General features: G+C 47.6%; 1 protein-coding gene and 1 non-coding gene across 3 annotated transcripts in view; one reads left to right on the forward strand and one right to left on the reverse strand.

Annotated features, from left to right (window-relative positions):
- Nucleotides 1-720: 720 nt before the first annotated feature.
- The window catches only part of fcsk (fucose kinase), a 99,504-nt gene continuing 75,184 nt past the window's right edge, over nucleotides 721-25,040 (reverse strand). The window contains exons 12-24 of one of the 2 annotated variants that reach the window (XM_007905831.2): nucleotides 24,245-24,346; nucleotides 23,641-23,811; nucleotides 19,619-19,692; nucleotides 17,775-18,151; nucleotides 17,238-17,448; nucleotides 15,580-15,746; nucleotides 10,882-11,109; nucleotides 10,274-10,417; nucleotides 8,210-8,329; nucleotides 5,842-6,029; nucleotides 4,927-5,026; nucleotides 2,931-3,154; nucleotides 721-1,069 (exon numbers count right to left, since the gene is read on the reverse strand). In XM_007905831.2, the coding sequence (XP_007904022.1) occupies nucleotides 989-1,069; nucleotides 2,931-3,154; nucleotides 4,927-5,026; nucleotides 5,842-6,029; nucleotides 8,210-8,329; nucleotides 10,274-10,417; nucleotides 10,882-11,109; nucleotides 15,580-15,746; nucleotides 17,238-17,448; nucleotides 17,775-18,151; nucleotides 19,619-19,692; nucleotides 23,641-23,811; nucleotides 24,245-24,346 (2,187 nt within the window). In that variant the 3' untranslated portion in view covers nucleotides 721-988. Of the gene's footprint in view, nucleotides 1,070-2,930; nucleotides 3,155-4,020; nucleotides 4,170-4,926; nucleotides 5,027-5,841; nucleotides 6,030-8,209; nucleotides 8,330-10,273; nucleotides 10,418-10,881; nucleotides 11,110-15,579; nucleotides 15,747-17,237; nucleotides 17,449-17,774; nucleotides 18,152-19,618; nucleotides 19,693-23,640; nucleotides 23,812-24,244; nucleotides 24,347-25,040 lie in introns of those variants that run through there. The other variant, XR_488790.2, reaches the window with a different exon arrangement.
- Nucleotides 5,120-5,193, forward strand: trnat-cgu. The gene has a single exon. It is a non-coding gene; the product is annotated as a tRNA-Thr (tRNA).

Raw genomic sequence — 25,040 nt, forward strand, 5'->3', positions numbered from 1 at the left:
TTAATTTGAATCCCGACAAACGTACAGAACTAGGTAGAGTAAATCTAAAAACCTTTAAAGTGTTTTTTCATCCACAAAGTGAATACCTGGGTATTTGGGGATGTTTTCAGGGTTTATTTTTGGTGTCAAACAATGTGGGGGGGGGGGGGGAACCAATAATGCAGATAATTGGACATCACTCAATAAACTGGCTTCAGTGTTAACTAAACAAATATTCCATTAGGAGCTACACTCACTGTGCCAGCCTCTCTCTCTGCTACTTCACCCTGAGTCTTTAATTCTCTATCACTTTCTGTGACCTTTCCTATCTCTAACTCAGACTGTACAAAATTTTAAGTGTTACCAAGGTTCAACTTAGTGGTCCAGCACAAAATCCAATCACAGGAATGCACATGAGGAAACCAGGAGCACTTAGCTCTGGAGCTCACCTGGATGCACACTGCAGGTGTGCACATTCCTGCAAACCCCATGTGCGGGTATCACCGGAAAGAATCTCAATTCAGGATTTTTGTGGATCAAATTTAGGAGAAAGTCTATTTACCAACTGAAAATGGGTAACGTGATAACTTTAATGGTCCTCGTACGTATTGGAATGATCAGGATTGTCTGATTTCCTTTTTTTTTGGTCAGTCTGACACACGCGGAAACCCATCACCGTTGCTTAAGAGTCTCCAAACCAAGGAGAATTCCAGGCATCCCAATTACACATGGAAATCCCAGAGATAGATTGTTGGAATGGAATGTGCGCTCTCTCCCTGGAGGGACACCTGATTTCTCAATCATATACTTTTAAATAATTACTGATAAAATTATCAAGTTACATTTGCTTCATTGAAGATCTCGATCACTCATAGACGTGTCCCAGATTCCAGCCGTGTTTTCCCAAAATTTCGAACCATCATTTATCAATCCAAGTGTTGTTTGGTTAGAAAGCAGCAGCTGATTGCAGTGATAGTGAAAGTAGCCAATGAAGGGCCTTGTAGATGGATTATTGCTCCGCTCCAGGCAGACGCACTGTGATTCCAGTCTGATCCACCTCCACCTCATGGGCACTGAAGTTCCCCAAACCCTGTAACACAGCAACAGGTCACATTGACATTGAGATCTGATTGAGGTGTTTCAAATAATAAAGGGATTTGATAAGAGTAGCTACAGAGAAATTATTTCCTCAGTGGGGGTGGGGAGTCCAGAACAAGGGGGGCATAATGATAAAATTAAAGCCTGGCCATTCAAGAGTGAAATCAGGGGCAGTTTTTCACCCAAAGGGTAGTGGAAATCTGGAACTCTCTCCCCCAAAAGGCTGTGGATGCGGGATCCATTCACATCTTCAAGACTGAGGTGGAGAGATATTTGTTAGGTCAGGGTATCAAGGGATATGTGGCAAGGGCTGGTAATCAGAGTTGAGGTACAGATGATCTTATAGAATGGCAGAACAGGCTCGAGGGACTGAATGGCCGACTCCTGTTTCTATGTTTCTATTAATTCAGTAACCTCTTTCTCTACTTCTCCACCACTTATTAGCTGAAGCGAAAGTTCATTACAGCACCTGTTCATTAACAATCTCCTGATAAAATGTTTTCTTTGTCATACTCGAGGTTCCATTATTCTGTTGAGGAGATGTGATTCTCTGTAATGAAGACTAACAGAAGAACCGCCCCATCAGCAGTTACATTTGTGTGAAAATCTTCCTCTTGATTTCCCTTATTTCTCGCTTCTTAATAGTGGACGCTCTCATTTCAAGGTCCTAAAGCCATCATTGTGCACACCTCACCGAGCAAGTCAGGAACCTAGGCGTCTTGTTAGACCCTCAACTGTTCTTTCTCCCCCACATCTGTGCCATGAGCCGCTCTACCATCCCCCACCTCTGCAACACCATCTGACTCCACCACAGCCTCACGCCTCAGGCCACCGAAACCCTCATACAAAAAAACCCTTCATTACATCTAGCCTCGACTACACCAACTCTGTTTGTCGGCCTCCCCAACTCTTCCCTCCACACAAGCTGCAGATCATCCAGAACTCTGCAACTCGTGTCCTCTCCCGCACCAGGTTCCGTGACCCTATCACCCCCATCCTCGCCCGACTCCACTGGCTCGCCTCAGAGGAACACGTTCAAAATCCTCGTCCTCACCTTCAAGGCCCTCCACGGCCTTGCCCCCTCCTACGTCTAACACCTGCTGAACCTCTATCAATCTGTCCACTTCCACCGCTCAGCAGGCTCCGGCCTGCTCCATGTCCCCCGCTGACTTGCCCCAGCATCGGCGGTTGGGTCTTCAGCCTCTCTACCCAGACCCTCTGGAACTCCATCCTACATTCCCTCCGCCTTGCTCCCTCCCTTGCTTCCTTGAAGCACGACTCAAGACCCTCCTCTTCGACCGTGCCTTCAGCCATCCTCCGACCATTTCTGCCCTCCCCATACCCATGTAATTTGGTTTGGATCTTGGCACAAAGGATCATCATTCCTCCAATCCTTTAAATGCATAACTAGCGTCTCTGACAATAATCTGAGCTGGCTGTAAAGTGGTTTGTTACTGCAGTGCATCAGGAGATTCAACCAGTATTTAATATAATTCTTGCATTTGACATGGCGCCTTATTAGGTCGAGACGTCTCAAAGCGCTTCACAAAATATACTGTAAAATTAATTGACTGGAAATTTTGTGGGTCAAACATGGCAGCAAATTGCCCACAGCAGCGTCCCACAAACAGTCGTGGATTGAGTGACCAAATTACTATTACATTTTCTTTGAAGGGATTATTACCCCCAGAAAGAGTGATCCGCCACCCGACTAACAACCGGGTTCCTACCTACTGCTGGGTAAACAGAGGTGTGTGTGTGCAGTGAGGAAACTTGCCTACGGTTTGAGATATTGTAAATAAAGAGTCAGTGACGTTGGGAGCGAGTGACTTTCAGCTGAGCTTTCTGCATACCTCACTCTGCGCTAGAATGCTCTCTATGGCGGCCTTCTGCTGGGGTTTCCTGGTCAGGATGTACAGGAAACCTCCGCCCCCAGCTCCAGCTAGACTCTGCCCATGGACGTGTGGCTGTAGTGCTGCCATCATCCGCCGCACAGCCGAGGGCTCACACCCAGGGGCCATGCATTTCTTCTGGTGCCAGTAGGTGTTCAGGCACTGTCCAATCTGGGCCAGGTCACCTGTAAGAGTTGTACATCATTATGATAATCCTTGCATTTGATATAAAGCCTTTTCACGACTTTGAGACGTTTCAAAGCGCTTCACAGAATACACTGTAAGTATAGTGACTGTGTATTTTGTGGGCGAAACGCGGCAGCCAATTGCGCACAACAGTGTCCCCACAAACAGTTGCGGACCAAATTATTATTATCATTATTTGAAGGCATTATTATCCCAGAAAGCGATCCACCAATCGACTAACAACCAGGTTTCTGCTTACAGCTGGGTAAACAGAAGCGCGTGTGTAGAGTAAGGAAACTTGCCCAACATTTCTCCCCGCCGAGAATTGAACGCAGATCTGTCGCTTGTGAGGCAAGTGCTCTAACCACTGAGCTACAGGACTCATTAACCAGTGTGCTTATTGTCATATGTTTCGCCACAAAATACATAGTCACTCCACTTTACCATATATTCTGTGAAGCGCTTTGAGACGTCTCAATAAGGTGATAAGGCGCTGCATCAAATGCAAGGATTATTATTATTATTATCATCTCACTGAACGTTGTACATCATTTGCCTTCGATAAGATAATACTAAACCTTATTTTCCCTCCTCATCCAAATTAACCTCAAAGTGAAATGAATTGGATACTCCTCCCCTCTGTGGGATATTGCTTGGCTGAATTAGGGATTGTGTTTGCTCATAGTAATCGTCTCTTCATTTCTAATTAATCTTACTTTGTCAAGCGCTTCAACATGTTAATTTTACGTGAAAGGTGAGTTGTTGCGAGTGGTTTCAAAATCAATCACAAGTTGAGGAAAGTGCTGTCTGTTACATGTAGAAGATGCCCAGCAGATGTGCTCAAACGTGTGGGTAGACTCCTTACCTCCTTGTGACTCCCCTTCCTCCTAGACTCGTAGTGGATACACCACAAGCTTCACGTCACTATACTCTACTTTCTGATTTAGCTCATCTTCTTGCCTACTCTTTTCAGTGTGATGGTGTGCTGCACTGGGCCTGGGCACCTTGTTAAGGCTAACAAAGAAAAACAACCTGATTTACTCATCTGAGTACAGCGTTAGCCACAAAGACGGACTCGGCAGCCCACAAGTTCAGCTACAGAAGAGGTACCCACCAGCAACAGTCTGGGTTTCCTGTTCAGTGATGTGATATCTCGACTCATCACTAATCAAACATGAGCTGACGAGGCTTTGTGGAAACCTGCTCACCTTTGGTTTCCCTCAGCACTAATCCTTTCCCTCCTGAAGCTGCTCCCTACCTCCTGCTGGGTTTACACTATGCTTCCATTACAGCCACCTGCCCTTCAGGATCTCACTACGTTTTCAATGTGTGAAGCTGGGTAGTGAGCCCTGGTGTGTCTCAGCGTTTCCAGGTGTGTGTGTGTGTATGTGATAGATCGAGATGGAGCCTTTGTGGTTTCCTCTCTGTAGCCCAAGGGCTTTGGGACCTACTGACGTGTCTTCACTGCTGCCTCAGCTACACATGCTAACTCAGCAGAGATGAAGCATAAAGCTGGGAGCTTCCCATAAAACACAGCCCAGCACCACACTGTGCATTTACACCATACGAGCTGTGGTGTATGTGTTTGTGTGAAAAGTTTTCCCCAGAGCTCACTGTTACTATGTAGTTAGACAGAGATGTGTATAATGACACCAAGGTGTATAGTTGCATTGACCTCAGTAGTGACGACCTTTGTTAATTATGCAAAATCACTGGAAATGCAGTCTGTACATGGTATTTTAGAAGAAGAATGTACCAAACACTCGCTTACCGTTACTGAGCGCCCGGGCACATTGCTCTGCATTGCTGACCAAAGCCTCAGTGTTGTGGATGATGAAGGGTCTCCTGGCGTACCAGTTTCTCAGGACATCCTGCAATTCAAACCCAACTCAATACATTCAGACACTAGGAAAGTCCAAGCAAGTTAGACAAGTCCCACCTTTGGTGCATTTTGTAGCTTGTGGAGTCCTGTAGCTCAGTGTTTAGAGCACTCACTTCGTAAGCGAGAGGACCTGGGTTCAATTCCCAGGCAGGACAAAACCTTTGGCAAGTTTCCTTACTCCACATGCCATCCCACAGTCCATTCTGCCTCGCCCCTCCTTTGCCACTTTCAAGACCCGTCTTAAGACCTTCCTCTTCGACTGTGCCTTCGGCCACCCTCCTATCCATACCCTCCCTGCCCTCCACCCCTCCTGACCCCAACCACCAGCTGGGGTCCAAATCCCTGACTGTCCAGCGCCTTGAGACATCCTCCTACCGTGAAAGGCGTTATACACGTTGTTGCTGCTGTTTACCAGCAGTAAATCGGAACCCGGTTGTTAGTCAATTGGTGGTTCGCTTTTCTGGGGGTAATAATCCTTCAAAAAAATAATAATAATAATTGCGCAGCAGTGTCCCACACACAGACATGGATTGAGTGACCAAATTATTATTTTTCAAATGTATTTATTGTTTTGGGATTATTACTTCTGGAAAAGCGATCTGTCAATCAACTAACAACCCGGTTCCTACTTACTGCTAAATAAACAGAAGCGTGTGGAGTAAGGAAACAACATTTCGCCCTGCCCGGGAATTGAACCCAGGTCCTCTCTCGCTCGCAAAGCTCTAACCACTAAACGGCAGGACTCCACCAGCCATCCTCGTGGTTTGGGAGCCGACACCTTGTCCTGGGGAATGAGTATCTAACCTGGAGCAGGTTGCGTGCCAGCCGTGTCTTCCCTGTGTAAATCAGCAACAAGCGGTCATTCAGCCTCTTCACAAGATCATCCGTCACCGCGATGGGCTCAACCTCCACCCGCAGGGGCAGGTGGGGTTTGGAGCGTCCGATCTTGATACCAGGGACTAAGCCTCCAACCTGGTCCTGCCAGCCTCCGCCTGGAAGGCAAACAGATGTTACCGAGCCCTGTGAGACCCTGATCATTCATTTTCTCAGAGGAATGTCGCAGGACAAGCTCACTCCTCACTACCACAGATAGGTAACCGTACCATAACTCCTCCAATATCATCCTCAAACAGTCCCAGGTCCTGCTGCTTTGTCCCGAGGCACCCAGCCAATACAGGTGAGGTAATAAGGCACCCAACTATATGACAGTGAGTTTCACCAGGTGTTTGGGATCGGCTGTGATGCAGCGTCTGTGCCAGAACATAGTGCTCCTTCTCAACAGAAGGAAACCACAAACTACAACAAACTACATATGTACAGCGCCTTTCACATCAGGAGGACGTCCCAAGGCACTGGACAGACAGGGACCCACACCCAAGCTGGTGGTTGGGATCAGTAGGGGTGGAGGGGTGGAGGGCAGGGAGGATAAGGATAGGAGGGTGGCCAAAGGCATGGTCGAAGAGGAGGGTCTTGAGATGGGTCTTGAAGGAGGCAAAAGAGGGGTCGAGGCGGAGGGACTGCGGTATGGAGTTCCAGAGGGTGGGGGCAGAGTGGCTGAAGGCCCAACCGCAAATGGTGGGGTGGGCAAGGCGGGGGATGTGAAGCAGGCTGGAGCCCGCTGAGTGGAGGGAACGGACAGGTTGGTAAGGGAGGTGAGGACCAGGATGTTGAACTGTATCTGTGTGATGGGAAGCCAGTGGAGTCGGGCGAGGATGGGGATGATAGGGTCACAGGGCCTGATGCGGGAGAGAACTCGAGTTCTGGATGATCTACAGTCTGTAGAGGGAGGTGTTGGGGAGGCCGACAAGCAGGGAGTTTATGTAGTCTTGCCTGGATGTGATGAACGCATGGATGAGTGTCTCGGCAGCCTGCGGTGAGAGACAGTGGTGGAGCCGGGTGATGTTGTGGAGGTGAGGAAAGGCAGATCGGGTCATTGAATGGATGTGAGGGAATGAAGGACAGTTGAGGGTCAAACAGGACGCTGAGTTTCTGTATTGGCTCCGTGAGGTTTAGAGTGCATCCATGAAGGATGATGATGTCAGTACCCGAGGTGTGGAGGCGCTAACAGGAGCCAAGCAGCAGAGCCTCGGTCTTGTTGACATTCAACTGGAGGAAGTTTGCTTTCATCCAGGACTTGATGTCCGATAGGGTGTCTGTGAGGACAGCAATGGGTCCTGGAGTCGAGGGTGGAGGCAGAGAGATAGAGTTGGGTGTTATCCACATACATGTGGAAGTTGACCCCATGTCTACAGATGATGTCACCAAGAGGGAACATGTAAATGTTGAAAAGTAGGTCACCAAGGACAGAGCCCTGAGGGACGCCATGATGGTGCGGGGTCTGGAGGAGAAGCCATGAATGGAGACAAAGTGGAGACAGTGGGAGAGGTAGGATTCAAACCAGCAAGGACAGGTCCATGAAGATTGAGCTGAGAGGAGAGGCGATGGAGGAGGACAGAATGGTCGACAGTTTCGAAGGCAGAAAAGAGGTCAAGGAGAACAAGGAGGCAGAGAGAGCCCTGGTCGCAGATGGACAGAATGTCGTAGTGACTTTGACAAGGGCCATTTCCATGCTGTGGGCATGCTGATTGGAGGGGTTCAGAGAAGGAACATTTGGGAGAGGAAAGAGCGAAGATAGGACGCGATGATTCGTTCCAAGGCCTTGGAGAGGAATGGGAGGTTGGAGATGAGGCGTTCCAAGGCCTTGGAGAATATTGATGGTTTTTTTGAGGATGGGGGTGATGACGGCTGATTTAAGAGGGGTGGGAACAGTGCCAGTGGATAACCAGGACAAACATTCACTCAATCTACGACACACAATGATGGATTGAGTTAACGCATTATTAATTTTTTTAAGGGATTATTATTAATATTATTAAGATCAGGAAGGGGGTTGAAGATCCGGACAAGGATCTTGAAGTTGATGTAAAAAAGAACTGGGAATCTGTGGAGCTTGGTGACAGTGAGCGGGTAACATGATACAGGAGAGGCCACGAGCGGCAGAGTTTGGGATGCATTAGTTTATACAGTAAACATTATTACAGTATGAACCCACGTAAAGAGAACGTTGAGGGAATCGAGCCCTGAGGTGATCAAAGCAGGGACCAGGGTTTTGGCCGCAAACATGAGATGGGACAGGAATGTTAACGGGATATTCTGGAATGACTGAAATTACCTGTTGTCAACATTTGCTCCAAGTGGAGCACGGCATGGATGAGTGAGTCGGTGTCATAGGATCTGCCGGCCGCCGTGAGCAAAGCTGCCATCACCGCCCCCGCCAGGATACTGCTTGTCCCTGCCACCGCGAGAGAAACAATCAGATCAGCGCTCAACCCCCAGCATCCTCACCCTCCAAAACACCTCCAGCCTCACCCCCAAACACCTCACTACCCCCAACAACCCCAGCCTCACCCCCAACACCTTATTCTGTATTCTGCCTTTGTTATACAATACACAGTCAATTTACTTCACAGTATATTCTGCCATAGGGCAGATAAGGCACTATATCAAATGCAAGGATTATTATTATTATTATTATTATGTAGTGTTTGAGAATTAAGTTCTGAGCAGGTTATAATGAACGTTGTGGGATCACACCTTATGTCAAGATCTGGATTATAATCTTGATTGATAGTGCAATGATCCCATAGACACCACTGGAAAAGGGAAGGGAGTTTCTCTCTCCCAATGTCCTGGCAAATAATCCCCCAGGACTTTGCTAGCACAAGTGGCTACCGGGTTTGCTTAGAAAATGGTAATTATTGTGAAGCGCTTGGAAACGTTTCAACACGATAAGAGGCTATAGAAACAAATTCCTTCCATCCTTCCCAAACGGTGCAAAACATGTTACACTGAAAGCCAGACACAAGTTGGAGTGGAGTTCCTGCATCACTGTCAATGAGTCCAATAAAAACATCTTGCATTTATATAGTGCCCTTCACACGGGGTAGCATTCCAGAGCGCCTGACAGTGGCAGAGTTTGACAACGAGACATGGAGAGAGTGAGGGGGGAGATGACCGTAACACAATCAAACAAAGGAAGATCTTTCAGCAGGATTTGCCGGTGGGGAGGGAGGGGTGTAGGCGGAGAGATTGCAGGAGAGAGAGTGAGGCTCACGTCTTATAAACTCCATTATGATGAGAAACAAGGCGTTCAAACAGGATTGGTGTCTCCTCTCCTTTCGGGTACAGGTTACAGTAACTGTTAACTGGAGCATGTGGCTGGCAGTAATCCTGCAGCTCCTCCAAGCTGTGACACACAATCTCCACGGCTATCTGCCCCTGGTGTACTGAGCTTTATTAGTAGGGGCATAGAGTATAAGAGTAGGGAGGTTATGGTTAATCTATACAAAACACTGGTTAGGCCTCAGCTGGAGTATTGCGTCCAGTTCTGGGCACCGTTCCTCAGGAAGGATATTAAGGCACTGGAAAGGGCGCAGAGGAGATTCATGAGAATGATACCAGGAATGGGGAACCTTAGCTATGAGGACAGTGGAGAAGTTAGGACTTTTCTCATTAGAGCAGAGAAGGTTACGCGGGGACCTGATAGAGGTCTTCAAGATCATGAAAGGTTTCGACAGGCGAGATAGGGAAAAGCTGTTTCCGCTGTAGGTGTGTCTGTGACTCGTGGTCACAGTCTTAAGATATCTACCAAAACAAGTGGAGTCCTGTAGCTCAGTGGTTAGAGCACTCGCTTTGCAAGTGAGAGATCCGAGTTCAATTCCAGGCAGAAGGCGAAACCTTGGGCAAGTTTCCTTACTCCACACAGAGCCTAATAATAATCCCTCCAAAAAACAAAAACAATAATAAATTGGTCATTTTCAATCTACGACTGTTTGTGGGACATTGCTGTGCGCAATTGGCTGCCGCGTTCGTCCACAAATATACAGTCAATTCACTTTACAGTGTGTTCTGTGAAGCGCTTTGGGACGTCCTCCCGACGTGAAAAGCGCTATATCAAATGCAAGGATTATTATTATTATAACAAGCAGAGGGGAGGTTAGAAGAAATGTTTTCACTCAGTGAGTTGTTCGGATTTGGAATGATCCGATTCGATAACAGCTTTTAAGAGAGAACTGGATAGGTATTGGGGGAAGACAGGTTTGTGGGGTTATGGGGAGAAAGCTGGTGATTGGGGTTAGTGAGAGTGACGCTCTGTCAAAGAGCCGCACAGACTCGATGGGCCGAATGGCCTCCTTCTGTGCCGTAACATTCTATGAATCTATGTAAAAAAACTCACCCAGGCCAGAGCCATGAGGCAAACAAGACCAGGAATGAAGTTCAAAGCCGCCCCCGAATGCATTCATCAGCTGGTCCTGCAGAGAGGTGTGGGAGGGGTAGCTGATGATCTCTGTGCAGATGAAAGCTGCCTTCACCAAAGCTCCTGCCAACAAACAGCACAGCCTCTAACTGCAATGTTCTACGATAACTTACTCAAGAAATAATCATCCAAACCTGACAGTGTGTGGAGGGGCTCCTGGTAACCTCAGTCACGGACATTCCAATCAACTGCTTTACTTGACTTTGTTTCGCTTCCTAATGAAAAATCATCTTCAACAATTCATTCTCCCACTGACAAAGATTCCAGGGAGCTATTCGAAAAGAGAAGAAAGTTTCTCTCTCCCCGTGTCCTGGCCAACCAATTCCCCAAATAAAATTTGGTCACTCATTCCTTGGCTGTTTGTGGGACGCTGCTGTGCGCAATTAGCTGCCGCGTTTCGCCCACAAATTATACAATCAATTCACTTTACAGTATATTCTGTGAAGTGCTTTCAGACGTCTCAAGAATGTGACAAGGCGCTGTATTATTATTATTATTATGCTGAGAAAGAGAGAGAGATCCTGTACCTGGAGCGTGTGGCTGGCAGTAATCCTGCAGGTCCTCCAAGCTGTGACACACGATCTCCACAGCTATCTCCCCCTGTATCCCTCCACTGTTGAGGACCAAGTGCAGCTTTGGCTCCGCGATACGCCGCACTTTGGCCCCAATAGGTTTGCGCTTGTCCACCAGAACAGCGATGTCCACCACAGCTCCACCGTGTTCATATGTGATTGGGGGAGTGTCACTCCAACCACCTGAGAGAAAAGCATCAAACTCTGTCATAGAATAGAATCCTAGAATATTACAGCAAAGGAGGAGGCCATTCGGCCCATCGTGCCTGTGCCGACTCTTTGGAAGAGCAACCCAACACAACAAAATGACATGTGTATAGCGGCTTTCAGGTTGGGAGGATGACCCGAGGAGCTGGACAATCAGTGTTTTGGACCTGAGCTGGGGGTCGGGATCTGGGAGGATGGAAGGCAGAGGGGGAAGGAGGGTGATCGAAGGCACGATCGAAGAGGATGATCTTGAAGCGGGTCTTGAAGGTGGTAAGGGAGGGGGCGAGGCAGAGGGACTGCGGGATGGAGTTCCAGAGGGTGGGGGCAGAGTGGCGGAAGGCCCGCCCGACGATAGTGGAGCGAGCGAGGCAGGGGACGTGAAGCAGGCCGGTGCCCGCTGAGCGGGGGGAGCAGGCAGGTTGGTAGGAGGTTAGGAGGTCACAGAGGTCCGGGGGAGCAAGACCATGGCGGGCTTTGAAGGTGAGGACCAGGATCTTGAACTGTATCCTCTGTGTGAAGGGAAGCCAGTGGAGTCAGGTGAGGATGGGGGAGAGGACACGGGCTGCAGAGTTCTGGATGATCTGCAGCCTGTGGAGGGAGGAGTTGGGTAGGCCGGCAAGCAGTAAGTTTGTGTAGTCAAGCCTTGATGTTATAAATGTGTCCCACTCCCCTGCTCTTTCCCCATACTTTTGAAAGTTTTTCCTTTCCAAGTCTCTATCCAATTCCCTTTTGAAAGTTGTTATTGAATCTGTTCCCACTGACCCTTTCAGGCCGTGCATTCCAGACCCTAACAACTCTGTGTAAAAACATTCTCCTCATCTCCCCTCTGGTTCTTTTGACAATTATCTTAAATCTGTCCGTCTTAGCGCTGAACTGAACGGGAGCTTAGACAGGCTTGGTGTACAGGTAAAGTCCTGTTTCGCCCGCCTCCATCTTGTGTTTTTTCTTACAATTAATTTTTATTCTCTGTTGCAGATGAATGGAGTGTAACAATGTCGGACACCAGTAACTTCCTGCTCATTCCATCATGCGTTTCGTCCACAAAATAAACAGTCACTACACTTTACATTATATCCTGTGAAACGCTTTGAGACGTCTTGAAGACGTGATAAGGTCCTGTATCAAATGCAAGGCTTATTATTATTATTATTATTATTATTATTATTATTATTATCCATGTGACAGAAGATGTGGCACTGAACATGGCGATGGATCATTGTTTGCCATGAAAATGATGGTGCTCACACACAAACAGACACACTCACACACACACTCACACACACACACACACTCACACACACACACACACACAGACACACTCACACACACACACACACACAGACACACTCCCACACACACCGATCCACTGGACGTCTAAATGCAGTTATCATCATTCTTCCACCTTTCACTGTGTGTAGAAAAAACATGGGGGAGGGGGTAACAAGACTTTGTGAACAGCCTGTACAGGCCAGTCAGCAATGCAGCAATCTGCCGGAGGCAGCCACTTAATTTATCACCAATTGTGAACGCGGGCTTTCAATGAGAACAGCATGTGTAATGCATTGTCACAGTGATCACTGAAGCCAAGTCAATAACATCATTTAAAATTAATAGCCCCTCGAGGAATAAAGATATAAAAGGTTGATGGGAGAGAGCAGGCAAATGAGGTTAAAGCGGTGGAATCTAATCTGTGGTATTTTTTAAACAGATTTCTTATTGGCAGATGTGTAATTGTAGAGTTTCTAAAGCATTGAACATGCTGAGGAACCCATTTATTAATCAAAAAAGGATTTGTGGGGTCCTGTAGCATAGTGGTCTTACAGAGCCATGATCTTAGAGAATGGTGGAACAGGCTCAAGGGGCTGAATGGCCTACTCCTGTTTCTATGTTTCTAATTATCAAAACGTCTGTAATGTGGACTGACTATGAATTTCATAGAATCATAGAATTATACAGTACAGAAGGAGGCCATTCAGCCCATCATGAAAAGAGCTTCCAATTCAACCCCACTCTCTCCCCATAGCCCTGATCGACCCCACTCCCCCACTCTCCCCATAGCCCTGATCAACCCCACTCCCCCACTCTCCCCATAGCCCTGATCAACCCCACTCCCCCACTCTCCCCATAGCCCTGATCAACCCCACTCCCCCACTCTCTCCCCATAGCCCCGATCGACCCCACTCCCTCCCCATAGCCCTGATCAACCCCACTCCCCCACTCTCTCCCCATAGCCCTGATCAACCCCACTCCCCCACTCTCTCCCCATAGCCCTGATCAACCCCACTCCCACGCTCTATCCCCATAGCCCTGATCAACCCCACTCCCCCACTCTCTCCCCATAGCCCCGATCAACCTCACTCCCCCGCTCCCTCCCCATAGCCCTGATCAACCCCACTCCCCCGCGCTCTCCCCATAGCCCCGATCAACCCCACTCCCCCACTCTCTCCCCATAGCCCTGATCAACCCCACTCCCCCGCTCTCCCCATAGCCCTGATCAACCCCACTCCCCCGCTCTCTCCCCATAGCCCTGATCAACCCCACTCCCCCGCGCTCTCCCCATAGCCCTGATCAACCCCACTCCCCCGCTCTCTCTCCATAGCCCTGATCAACCCCACTCCCCCTCTCTCTCCCCATAGCCCTGATCAACCCCACTCCCCCACTCTCTCCCCATAGCCCCGATCAACCCCACTCACACGCTCTATCCCCATAGCCCTGATCAACCCCACTCCCCCGCTCTATCCCCATAGCCCCGATCAACCCCACTCCCCCGCTCCCTCCCCATAGCCCCGATCAACCCCACTCCCCCACTCTCTCCCCATAACCCTGATCAACCCCACTCCCCCGCTCTCTCTCCATAGCCCTGATCAACCTCACTCCCCCGCGCTCTCCCCATAACCCTGATCAACCCCACTCCCCTGCGCTCTCCCCATAGCCCTGATCAACCCCACTTGCCCGCGCTCTCCCCATAGCTCTGCAAACTTGTCGTCCCCAAATAATTATCTACTTCTCTCTTAAAAGCTGTTATCAAATCGGTTCCCACCGGCCTTTCAGGCAATGCATTCCAGATCCCAACAACTCTCTGTGTGAAAACATTTCTCCTCACCGCCCTCTGTTTCTTTTAACAGCTATTTTAAATCGGTGCCCTCGGGTTACCGACCCACCGCCAGTGGGAATAGTTTCTCCTTGTTCATCCTCTCGAATCCGCTTATAATTTTGAAAACTTCTATTAAGTCTCCTCTTAACCTTCTCTGCTCCAGTGAGAATAATCCTCGCTTCTCTACCTCTCCTGATCACTGAAGTCCCTCATTCCTGGTACCATCCTGGTCAATCTCCTTCGCACCCTCTCCAATGCCTTGACACCCTTCCTAAAGTGTGGGGCCCATAACTGAGCACAGTCTCTCGCTGAGGCCTCACCAGTGTTCTATATAAATGTTCATCGTAACTTCCCGAATTTTGTATTCTATGGCCCTATTTATAAAGCCTCGTATCCCATATGCTTTTCTAACAGCTTTATCTGCCTGTGCTGCCACCTTCAAAGATTTGCTGATGTGAACTCCCAGGTCTCTCTGTTCCTTCACCCTCTTTAAGATTGCACCATTTGTAGGGAACATGGCAGTTAATTTGTGCAAAACAACATCTCACAAATAGCCAGAAAGCAAGTGACTGATTTTTATCAGGAATTTATTGCCCTGGATCTCTGGAGAGACTGGCTTCTCTTTTCTGCTGTCTGAACAGGCAGCGGGACCTCAGTTAAAGTAGGCAATACCTCTAACAATGCAGCGCTCGGCCCAGCATTATATTGGGAGTGTCAGCCCAGATTGTATGAGTTCCAATCCCGATGTGGGGCTTGAATCCACAACATTCTGACTTAAGAGGCCGAGAGTGCTACTGACTGAATCAGTCTGACACTTCTGTCTACAACATCCATGTTTACAACATTTGTGTTCTTTCTAAAACATCCGTGTCCTGGCCAACAATCCGCTAAATGCAAATTGGTTACCCCTCCATGGCTGTTTGTGGGATGTTGCTGTGTGTAATTGGCTGCCATATTTCGCCCACAAAGACACAAGTCAATCCACTTCACAATATTTCCTGTGAAGCGTTTTGGGCATCATCTTAAAATTAGAGCCAGGCCATTTAGGAGTGAAATGAGGAGGCAGCTTTTCACCCAAAGGCCAGTGAAAATCTGCAACTCTCTCCCCCAGAAGGCTGTGGATGCGGGATCAAATTAATTTTTCAAGACTGAGGTGGATAGATATTTGTTAGGTCGGGGAATCAAGGGATACGGGGCAAGGGCTGGTCATTGGACTTAAGCTACAGATCAGCCATGATCTTACAGAATGGCGGAACAGGCTCGAGGGGCTGAATGGCCTCCTCCTATTTCTATGAGACGTTTCATCAATGAAAAAGTGCTGTATTAAAAGCAAGGATTATTATTATTATTACCTGAGAGGTCGATGCGAGCAGGACACTCCGCCAGTACCCACTGATTGATGGGGGGAAGCTCTCGTTGCCCTGTGATTATGAACTGCCGAGCTGACATGACGGCCTGTCTGATCAGGATCTGCTCAGCTCCCTCATAATGTCGAGCTGCTCGCACCAGCAGGTCTGGCCTGCCACACAAAGTCAACAGCCGGAGTTAACTGGGAAGAGTCTTTTATACCAGAGCCAGAGGAACGAGGAGAGATAGACTGTTTAGAACAAGTAGTAAACGTATGGAACAGGCTCCCGAGGGAGACAGACGGTGGAAACAGAAAGTGTCGTTTGTTTCAAGAACAAATTAGATCAATTTCTGCTCGAAAATAATATCTGGGGCTAATACAGTGTATAGTTTGGGGCACGACATGTCAAGCGACTGCCAAGATAGTGGAAGGCGAACTAGATGGACCTCAGGCTTCTTTCGCCAGCAAATTCTTATGTTCATGTGAACATTCTCACTAGTGTTTGTTTGAGCTGAAGGCAGCAGCCGATGACTAAAATGGCCTTACTTTGAACACATTATAAATTCATTCCTTTTAAAATGAACTCAAAGTTGAAGGAGTAATAGCAACTAAATTTAGAGTGTTATTACCGTACCACAAAACGGATGTTTTGGGGAGACCGAAAATGAGAAGAAAACATTTCTCCACACAGAGGGTTGTGAGAATGTGGAACAGGCTGCTGCAGAGGGATGTGGATGCGGAGTCGATTAGGAAACTTAAAAGGGAAGAATAATAATCCTCGTGTTTGATATGGCGGCTTCTCACATTGTCACAAGATCTCTAAGTGCTTCACAGTGCTACATTAGGTGTAGTAACTGTGTACTTGTAGGCCACTACGCTAACTCTCCAACAGCAACAACTTGCATTTATATAGTGCCCTTCATGCAGGGTTGCGTCTCGGAGCGCTTAGCAGTAGCGGAGCTTGACGCTGAGCCGGGCGGAGGTGGACATAGCCACGGTCGAAAAAGAAGGTCTTAAAGCGCGATCTGAAAAAGGGGAAGCAAGGGGAAAGGCGGAGGGATTGAGGGAAAGAGTTCCAGAGTTTCGGGGGCGTAGTGGCTGAAAGCACGGCCGCCGATGGTGGAACAAAGAATACAAGGGATATGCAGGAGGCTGGAGCCAGATGAGTGCAGGCAGTGGGTGGTGGCTTGGGGAGTCAGCAGGTCAGAGAGATTAGGGAGATAGACTCCCATGGACACCAGCACACTATTCCTGAAAACCAGCTGGAGAATGTTTAAAGATTTTTTTAAAGATTCTGAAGGGAATAGATCATGTAGATCATGAGAAGCTGTGCTGAACAGTAGAACCAGAGGACACGGCCTGCGATTGATGGGGGTAAATTCAGAATAAATCTGCGGAAACACTAGTCTACTGAGCGAGTAGTAAACATATGGAACAACCTCACTAGGGAGACAGACGGTGGCAGCAGAACATGTTGTTTGTTTCGAGAACAAATGAGGTAGATTTCTGCTGGAAAATAATATCTCGGGAGTCAAGCGATATTTCAAGCGACTGCCAGGACGATGTAAGGCGAACCAGATGACCTTGGTCTTCTTTCGCCTGCAAATTCTAACAGAAATGTTCCCATTTCAGGGACAACCTTTGACAGGAACGGCTACTTGCCTGTGGAGCCAATTGGCCCTCTCTTCTGTGAGCTTGGCCACGCCGGGGGCCACCCTACCGCTCTCCAGGAGCTGGAAGGCAGTTGTCCAGGCCTGGTTGGCAGCAGGCCCGCTCCGCAGCCCACCCTGTCCTTTGGCCAGGCAGCCCAGAACATCAGCAATACTGGCCAATGTGCGGGCAGCTACACCCAGGTCCTCAGCTGTGGACGCCACTGCAAAAAGAGAAGCAATGACTTCCTACACATTCACAGCCTCCTCCACACACACATCCACCCACACACTACCATCCGCACTCATCCCCCCACCACACACACACACCATGCAGCAGGGGGCTGCATAGCGATCAGTATTTGCTTAATTCCCCAGCTGAGGCCAAATCTAGTGCCAACTCCCACCCAGTGATCTGAGCGAGCGCTTTACAGTATATTTTTTGTGAGGCGCTTTGAGACGAATCAAAGACGTGATAAGGCACTGTATCAAACGCAGGGATTATTATTATCAAGCATGGAAGTGTGTAACCCACGACAGACCAGCTGACCTGTGTCCAGCACACCGAGTATCTGCTGCTCATGGCCTTCGCACACTGCTGCCCTGATCAAGGGTAAGAGGCTGCTGTCCCTGTGCTCGAGGAGCGTGTGTCTCACTGTGTGCTGAGCCCGGTTGAAGAAGAGCCTCCGTCGCCAGGCCAGCTCGGTCTCCTGGTCCAGGCAGCTTAGGACCTGCTGCAGTGACATGCGCCAGGAGTAGGACCACTTCCTGAGAAGGCAGCCCGGCTTCTCCTTCCTCTCCCCTCTGAAGAACCACAGCACGTCCTCTATTCCGATGGGCTCCGAGGTGTGGAAGACCGGGAAGAGCTGGGCATTCAGCAAACATCGGTCCCCCTCAAGTGCCCCCGGGCCCCAGATATCGCTTACCCTGTGAGAGAGAGGATTTTTGTTTTATTCTCCTCCCTTCATCCCCGCAGGTCTTCCTGCAAAACTATCCCTCAGACTCCAAAGCCGGTGCTCAGCTGTCCACAGCCGTCAATGCCACAGAGAGACAGAGGCAACCATTCAGCCGTTTGTCCCGTTGAAGCTTCAACAACAACAACTTGGGTTAACACAGCACCTTTCACGTGGGGCAGTGTCCTGGAGTGCATGACAGTGGCTGAGTCTGACCCCGAGCCAGGGGGAGAGGGAGGGGCGAGGTGACCATAAGCACCATCACAAAGGAAGGTCTTTAGGGGGATTTGAAGGTAGGGAGGGAGAAAGGGAGGGGTCAAGGCGTAGGGATAGAGGGAGAGAGTGACAGAGTTTTGGTGCACAAGGGCTGAAGGCACGGCCACTGATGGTGGAGCGGAGGGGACGAGGGACAAACAGGAGACCAGAGCCGGCCAAGCGGAGGTAGAGGGTGGTGGAGTGGGGGGTAGGGAGATGCCAAGGCACAAAGGGATTTGAAGATGAATGAGAGGATCGTGAAATCGATCTGTTTGTAATTAGGAGCCAGTGGAGCCTGGCTCTGAGGAACTCCCTGACCTCTGCCTCCTGGTGGAGTTGGGAATCTCACTATCGTGGGCTTTTTCACTCTTCCATTGCATCAGAAACCTGAAACTAAACCTTTTCTTTTGCTCTTTATTACATCGTCCTACTAGAATCTCCCCTCCTTTTCTATTTGGCCCTACATGAATTTCTAGCTCATTGGCGGGAGAAAAGATTGGGTACACCATTCCTCTTTATTGAAACTGAGAGCAACTATTTGATTCACAGCTGTGCCGGTATATTCTGTGCCAGTGAATTGGAGCAGTGAGACTCACATCTACCTGTGACTTCCACATGGGAAGTAAGCTAGCCTTGGCTGTACAGCCAGGGTAGTTGTTGTGCTGGGGAAATAACTATGGGAGTCGTGGAGTACTGTAGCTCAGTGGTTAGAGCGCTCGCCTTGCAAACGAGACACCTGGGTTCAATTCCCCGCAGGGCGAAACCTTGGGCAAGTTTCCTTACTCCACACGCCTAGTAATAATCCCTCCAAAAACAAAGCAATAATAAATTGGTCATTTTCAATCCAAGACTGTTTGTGGGACACTGTTGTGCGCAATTGGCTGCCGCGTTCGCCCACAAATACAGTCTATTCTGTGAAGCGCTTTGAGACGTCGAGAAGACGTGAAAAGCACTATATCAAATGCAAGGATTATTATTATGATTATTCCTATTATTATTGGTCAAGTCACTCTAGGACTCTCATAGATTCCCAGGGGGAGGATTGATCTAGCTGAAGTTAAGGCACGATGTTCGCCTTAGGAAACTGACATGGGTTTGAAGCGGGGAATCTATAACGCGTTGGAAATGGCTTCAAAACATTGATATGACCCTCTGTCATCAAGTGCACAGAGTGCTGAGGTCTTACTTGATCCCTGTCCTTTCAAAGAACTCTGACCACTGTTGGTTTAGGAAGGTGGAGGTGTCACAGCTGGAAGGCACCTGTAAGAGACATACATAATTCATACATTTAGGAACATTTGGAAAGGAGATGGCTCACCTAATTAAAAATAATAATAATCCTTGCATTTGATACAGTGTCCTATTGCGTCATTGAGACGTGTCAAAGCATTTCACAGGATACACTGTAAAGTGGAGTGACTGTGCATTTCCTAGATCTAGGCCTGAGAGTTCAGAGAATTTGGACCCAAAGAGAATTGCAACTCGGTCGTAAGATTGCAAGAGAAGTCTGGCCCAATTACAACAATAATAATAAACAATTGATCTCAGTCTTCTACATTACCTCAATCCACTACTGTTTGTGGGACGCTGCTGTGCGCAATTGGCTGGTGCGTTTTGCCCACAAAATATAGTCAATTCACTTTACAGTATATTGTATGAAATACTTTGAGACGTCTAGAAGACCTGATAAGGCGCTGTATCAAATACAAGGATAATTATTAGGATTATAATGTCAAGCTGTTTTTTTTAAAAAATGAGTTCAGAATCCAGGACCTAATAAGGAACTTCCTGGTCACTGGTTCCATCTGATGATCCTCTATGTAAGGAAATAATTCCTGGTCTGTTCTAAACCTGCTTTGTACAACCCTGAACTTGTTTCCTCTTACTCGGATATTGGTTGTATCTAATGGCTTCCTCTGTACTATTAAGCATCTTATAAATATCCTCTTTCAGATGGCTATTTTCAAGGCTGAAGAGCCCTAACTAAGTGGAGCCCGTATCTTAGTGATTAGCACGCTCGCCTCTCAAGCAAGAGGACCCAGGTTTGATTCCCGATGGGGTGAAACCTTAGGCTAGTTTCCTTACTCCACACACAAGCCTGTTTACCTAGCAGTAAGTAGGACACCTTATTTGAAGATAATAATCCAGCTGTGCCCCAGTACTGCACTGCAGTGTCAGCCCTACAGTATGAGGTTAAGTGCTAACATAAGGCTTGAATCTGCAACCTTCTACCCATAGCCAAACAGGCACATGGTTACAGTGTGCATCAAGCTCTGCAACTTGTAAAGCCTCCGCAGAGAGTAGGATCAGACCACTAACCAGCTAGAAAAACACGTCTTGTAGAAGTGTCTAGAAACTGTATCATACCATATTCCAGACTAAAGAAACATGACTTATACAAGTCTCTGGAGAGGTACAGTCATGCCATAAGAAATATGACTTGTTTTTCACTGCACTTCCTCCTCGGATCTAGATACCACCTTCCCCCACAACCTCTGGAGTGAATATACTCCAACCATTTTGTCAGCCTGGCTCAGTGCTGGACTCTCGCGTCTGAGTCAGAAGGTTGTGGGTTCAAGCTCCACATTGGGACTTGAACTCAGTCTAGTGTCAGCGCCTTGGGACGTCCTCCCAACATGAAAGGCGCTCTATAGATGTAATTTTCTTGTTGTTGTCGTAGTATCAGCTTAGCTCAGTCTAAGCTGACACTCCAGTGATGCATTGTTGGAGGTGCCTTCCTTCAGATTTGATGTCAAACTGAAGTCCCTTCTGCCTGTTCAGGTGGATCTGAGGCGCTGTTGGAAAAGAGAAGGGTGATACTCCTGGTGTCCTGGCCAACAATCCCCCAAATAAAATTTGGTCACTCACTCCATGGCTGTTTGTGGGGCATCACTGTGCACAAATTGGCTGCCAAGTTTACTCACAAATACACAGTCACTCCATTTCATGTAAATCCTGTGAAGGATTCACCCAAAGACACTTACCGAATGGAAGGATTTATTATTATTATTATTATTATTGTTATTTTTATAGAGAAACTCGGTTTATATGACTTTCTGAAGAGGAACAACTTAATGGATAATGATGGGTGCAGTTTAGCACATCAGTGTGATCTTTGCCTGAAGTGACGAATTGCAGAGAGACACTAGATAATGGCTGGAGACCATTAAGGGAATTGATGAGCTGAAAACGGCTCGATCTAGTTTCCAAAAAAATATTCAGTGTCATTCATTTGGATGAAACTCAGTGATCTCGATGGAGAAATTCCACAGATCCCGATGGAGCATAATATTGATAAATAAGCCTATTAATTTCCTCAAAATTCAGCGTCAGAACTGCAAATTAATTCCTCAAATAGTGTCACACACACACTGCTGAGCACTGTCACTCAATTACATCACAACCATGCAGAAACAAACAAACAAGCGCTTTGGGACGTCTAGAAGACGTGAAAAGCGCTATATCAAATGCAAGGATTATTATTATTATTAAACAGGAGGAGGCGATTCAGCCCCTCGAGCCTGTTCTGCCATTCCATAAGATCATGGCTGATGTGTACCCCAACTCCAATTATGTGCTCTTGCCCCATATCCTTTGATACCCTGACCTAACAAGACCTCAGTCTTGAAGATGTGAATGGATCCAGCATACACAGCCTTTTGGGAGAGAAATCCAGATTTCCGCTGCCCTTTGGGTGAAAAACCGTCTCCAGAATTCACTCCTAAATGGCCTAGCTCTATTGTTAAGATTATGCCCCCCTTGTTCTGGATTTCCCCCATCAGAGAAAATAGTTTCTCTTCAGTTTGGACAAGTATAGAGATTACAATGCTCACTGTTCACAGCCTGTTGTTTAATCTGGCAGCTGTTACACTCTGGACTTCAGATGAAAAGTGTAGACTAGAGTTCTGTCTAGACTAGCTTCAGACTAGAGTTGTGACGAAAGGTCACTGACCTGAAACAGTAACCCACTTTCCTCTCTCCATAGATGCTGCCTAACTTTTTAAGTCTTCCCAGCCACTTTTGTTTTTATTTCAGACTAGCTGTCCCCATTGCAGCTATACTTGCAAACAGTTTCATTTTATTCTTTCTTTCGTCTGGCATTTTAATTTGTCCTTGAAAGGCTTGATCTTTGCTTCTTAGGTATCTTTAGCCCTTAAGATTAAGAAAATGTGCTATTGAATTTGTTAGCATCCCTTGTCCACATACTTGCACGCATATCCTTTTGGGAGGACTCCTGTTGTGAGGACTCCTGTTGGTGTCTCTACGTCAATCGGTTAGATAGACACACAGACATTTTGTCTTTATTGGTATATCGATTTCCAGCATCTGCAGTATTTTCCCTTTTTCACTTCTGTGGAATTTGTTCATTGGCTACATTTCTGCAGTTAACATTGTATATTAACTCTTTCCTGACACTGTAGTGTTGGACTCGCCCACAAGTGGAAATAGCCTACGAACTTACTGAATCCTTTCATAATCTTAAATGCTATGTGCTGAGGCATATTATTAGGACAGAGTGGAACCAGCATGTAACCTGAAATGCATCTGATACTGTGTGGGTGAAACTGTATTGTGTTATCCTTAGAGTTGATATGCACAGCGGGTTCCACAGCTGAACTGGCTCCAAGGTGACATGCCTTGCAATGGAATGTGGGAATCGAGCCCCCACCCTCTGTGACAGTTTCTAGTCCGGTTCCTGAGTCAGGTGGGTCCGCAGTATTCCAGGGCACTCACTGCTGATGGCAGCACAGCCCACCCTGGCTCATCGGCAGGACTTGGAAGGGCTGACCAGTCACTGGGGGCAGGGAGTCATCCTGTTAACCCTGCAAGGCAAAGCCCTAACCTGTAGGATGGTCCTAGCTGGACAAGCAACGGGAAAGCTTGGCCAGACAGCAATACCCAATAGTAAGCTTTGCAGTTTTATCTGATTAGACTCCAGCAATTACCTCAACGCACACTCTGGGGTCCCCAAGCCTTGGCTCCTACCAACCAGGGAAGGAGTGCACATTCCATTCCAAAAATCTATCTCTGGGATTTCTGTGTGTAGATGGGATGCATGGAAATCTCAGTTTGGTTTGGATTCTCTTAAGCACGGTGATAGATTTCCGCATGTGTCAGACACCCGGCTGGGAAAAAAAAACACGCACAACCTTGATAAGCAAGAAATGCCCCTGAACTAAGATGAAGCCACTGTTGTGTATACATCACCTGCAGGTCATCATAGCGTCCCACAATGGTGAAGACCTTGAGCTTCATGTCTCGCAGTCGGATGTGATGTCCCTGGATGATGACGTTGCACAGCTGTGACTTGGAGAGGGTAAGGGATGAGATCACATCCACTCCAGAAAGTAGACACCCTGAGCCCAAACTCATACAGCCCTGGGCAGCACAGGAATACAAACAGCAGTGATCAGATCAGTGTCAGCAACATTCAACATAAAGCACAGGCTTAAAGTGAAATGAACAATAATAATAATCCTCATATTTGATATAGCGCCTTATCATGTCTTTGAGATGTCTCAAAGCGCTTCACAGAATATACTGTAAAGTAAATTGACTATGTTTTGTGGAGCAAAACGCGGCAGCCAATTGCACACAGCAGCGTCCCCCAAACATTTGTGGATTGAGTGACCAAATTATTGTCTTTTTTATGGAGGGAAGACCTAAAATTCAGCATTTAAGGGTAAAAAATCAGTAAGGAATTGATTTGAATGGTCCTTAATTATACAGGTAACTATTGGGCAAAGTGATGAATTACAGATTAGTGGACAAACAGGGAAGCCTTTCCCAGCAGACAAGGTAGGAGTGTTACCTGCAGGTGGCAGTGCTGGACAACACTCTTGGACTCGATGGCAATCTCTCCGTCCAGGAGACTGTTGATGATGGAGCAGTCCTGACTGAGGAGGACAGGGTGCTGCAGAAAGTAACCCCACAAGTCAGCAAACAGTGGGCACTGTGTGCCAGGCAGGCCATTGTTTCTTTTAAACACTATGAATAATCCTGAAGTGAGTTTTGGAAGTTTTGTTTCAACCGAAATAAAATAAACAAGCTTGTTTTGTGATTCCTCTTGTAGTTAGATCTTGATCCAAGTGCTCTGGGACTCTAGCCTGGGTGAGCGGAGCTATATAAATGCAAGTTGTTGTTGTTGGTCGAACTCAGCCAGGATAGGGAGGTGCTGAGCTGCCAGACATTTCCTGTAGGGAAGGAGCAGAACGGAAGGGCAGATATCTCCAAGCCGCCTGCCCTTGTACACAAAATCCTGTTACCCCCATAGTTTTTTTTACACAATGCACTAATACCACAAGAACAAGAGGACACGAGTTTAGTGTAAAGGGGCAATTTCAGGACAAATACCAGGAAGTGTTTATTTATCCAGAGGGTAATTAACTACTTGAACAAGTTACCAGGAAGGGTGGTTAAGGCCAGGACACTGGCATTCAGGTATAAAGCAGCTCGATACTGTAATGGGTAGGATGTTCTGGAAAGTTGAGATTAAATGGGCCAAAGGGCTTTCTTCAATAACAACAAAAACTTGCATTTATACAGAGCTCTTCACCCTGGGTAGCGTCTCGGAGCGCTAACAGTGAGCCAGGGGGAGATAGGAGGTG

Source organism: Callorhinchus milii, unplaced genomic scaffold, assembly GCF_018977255.1.
Source record: "Callorhinchus milii isolate IMCB2004 unplaced genomic scaffold, IMCB_Cmil_1.0 Scaffold14, whole genome shotgun sequence".
Taxonomy (NCBI): Eukaryota; Metazoa; Chordata; class Chondrichthyes; order Chimaeriformes; family Callorhinchidae; genus Callorhinchus; species Callorhinchus milii.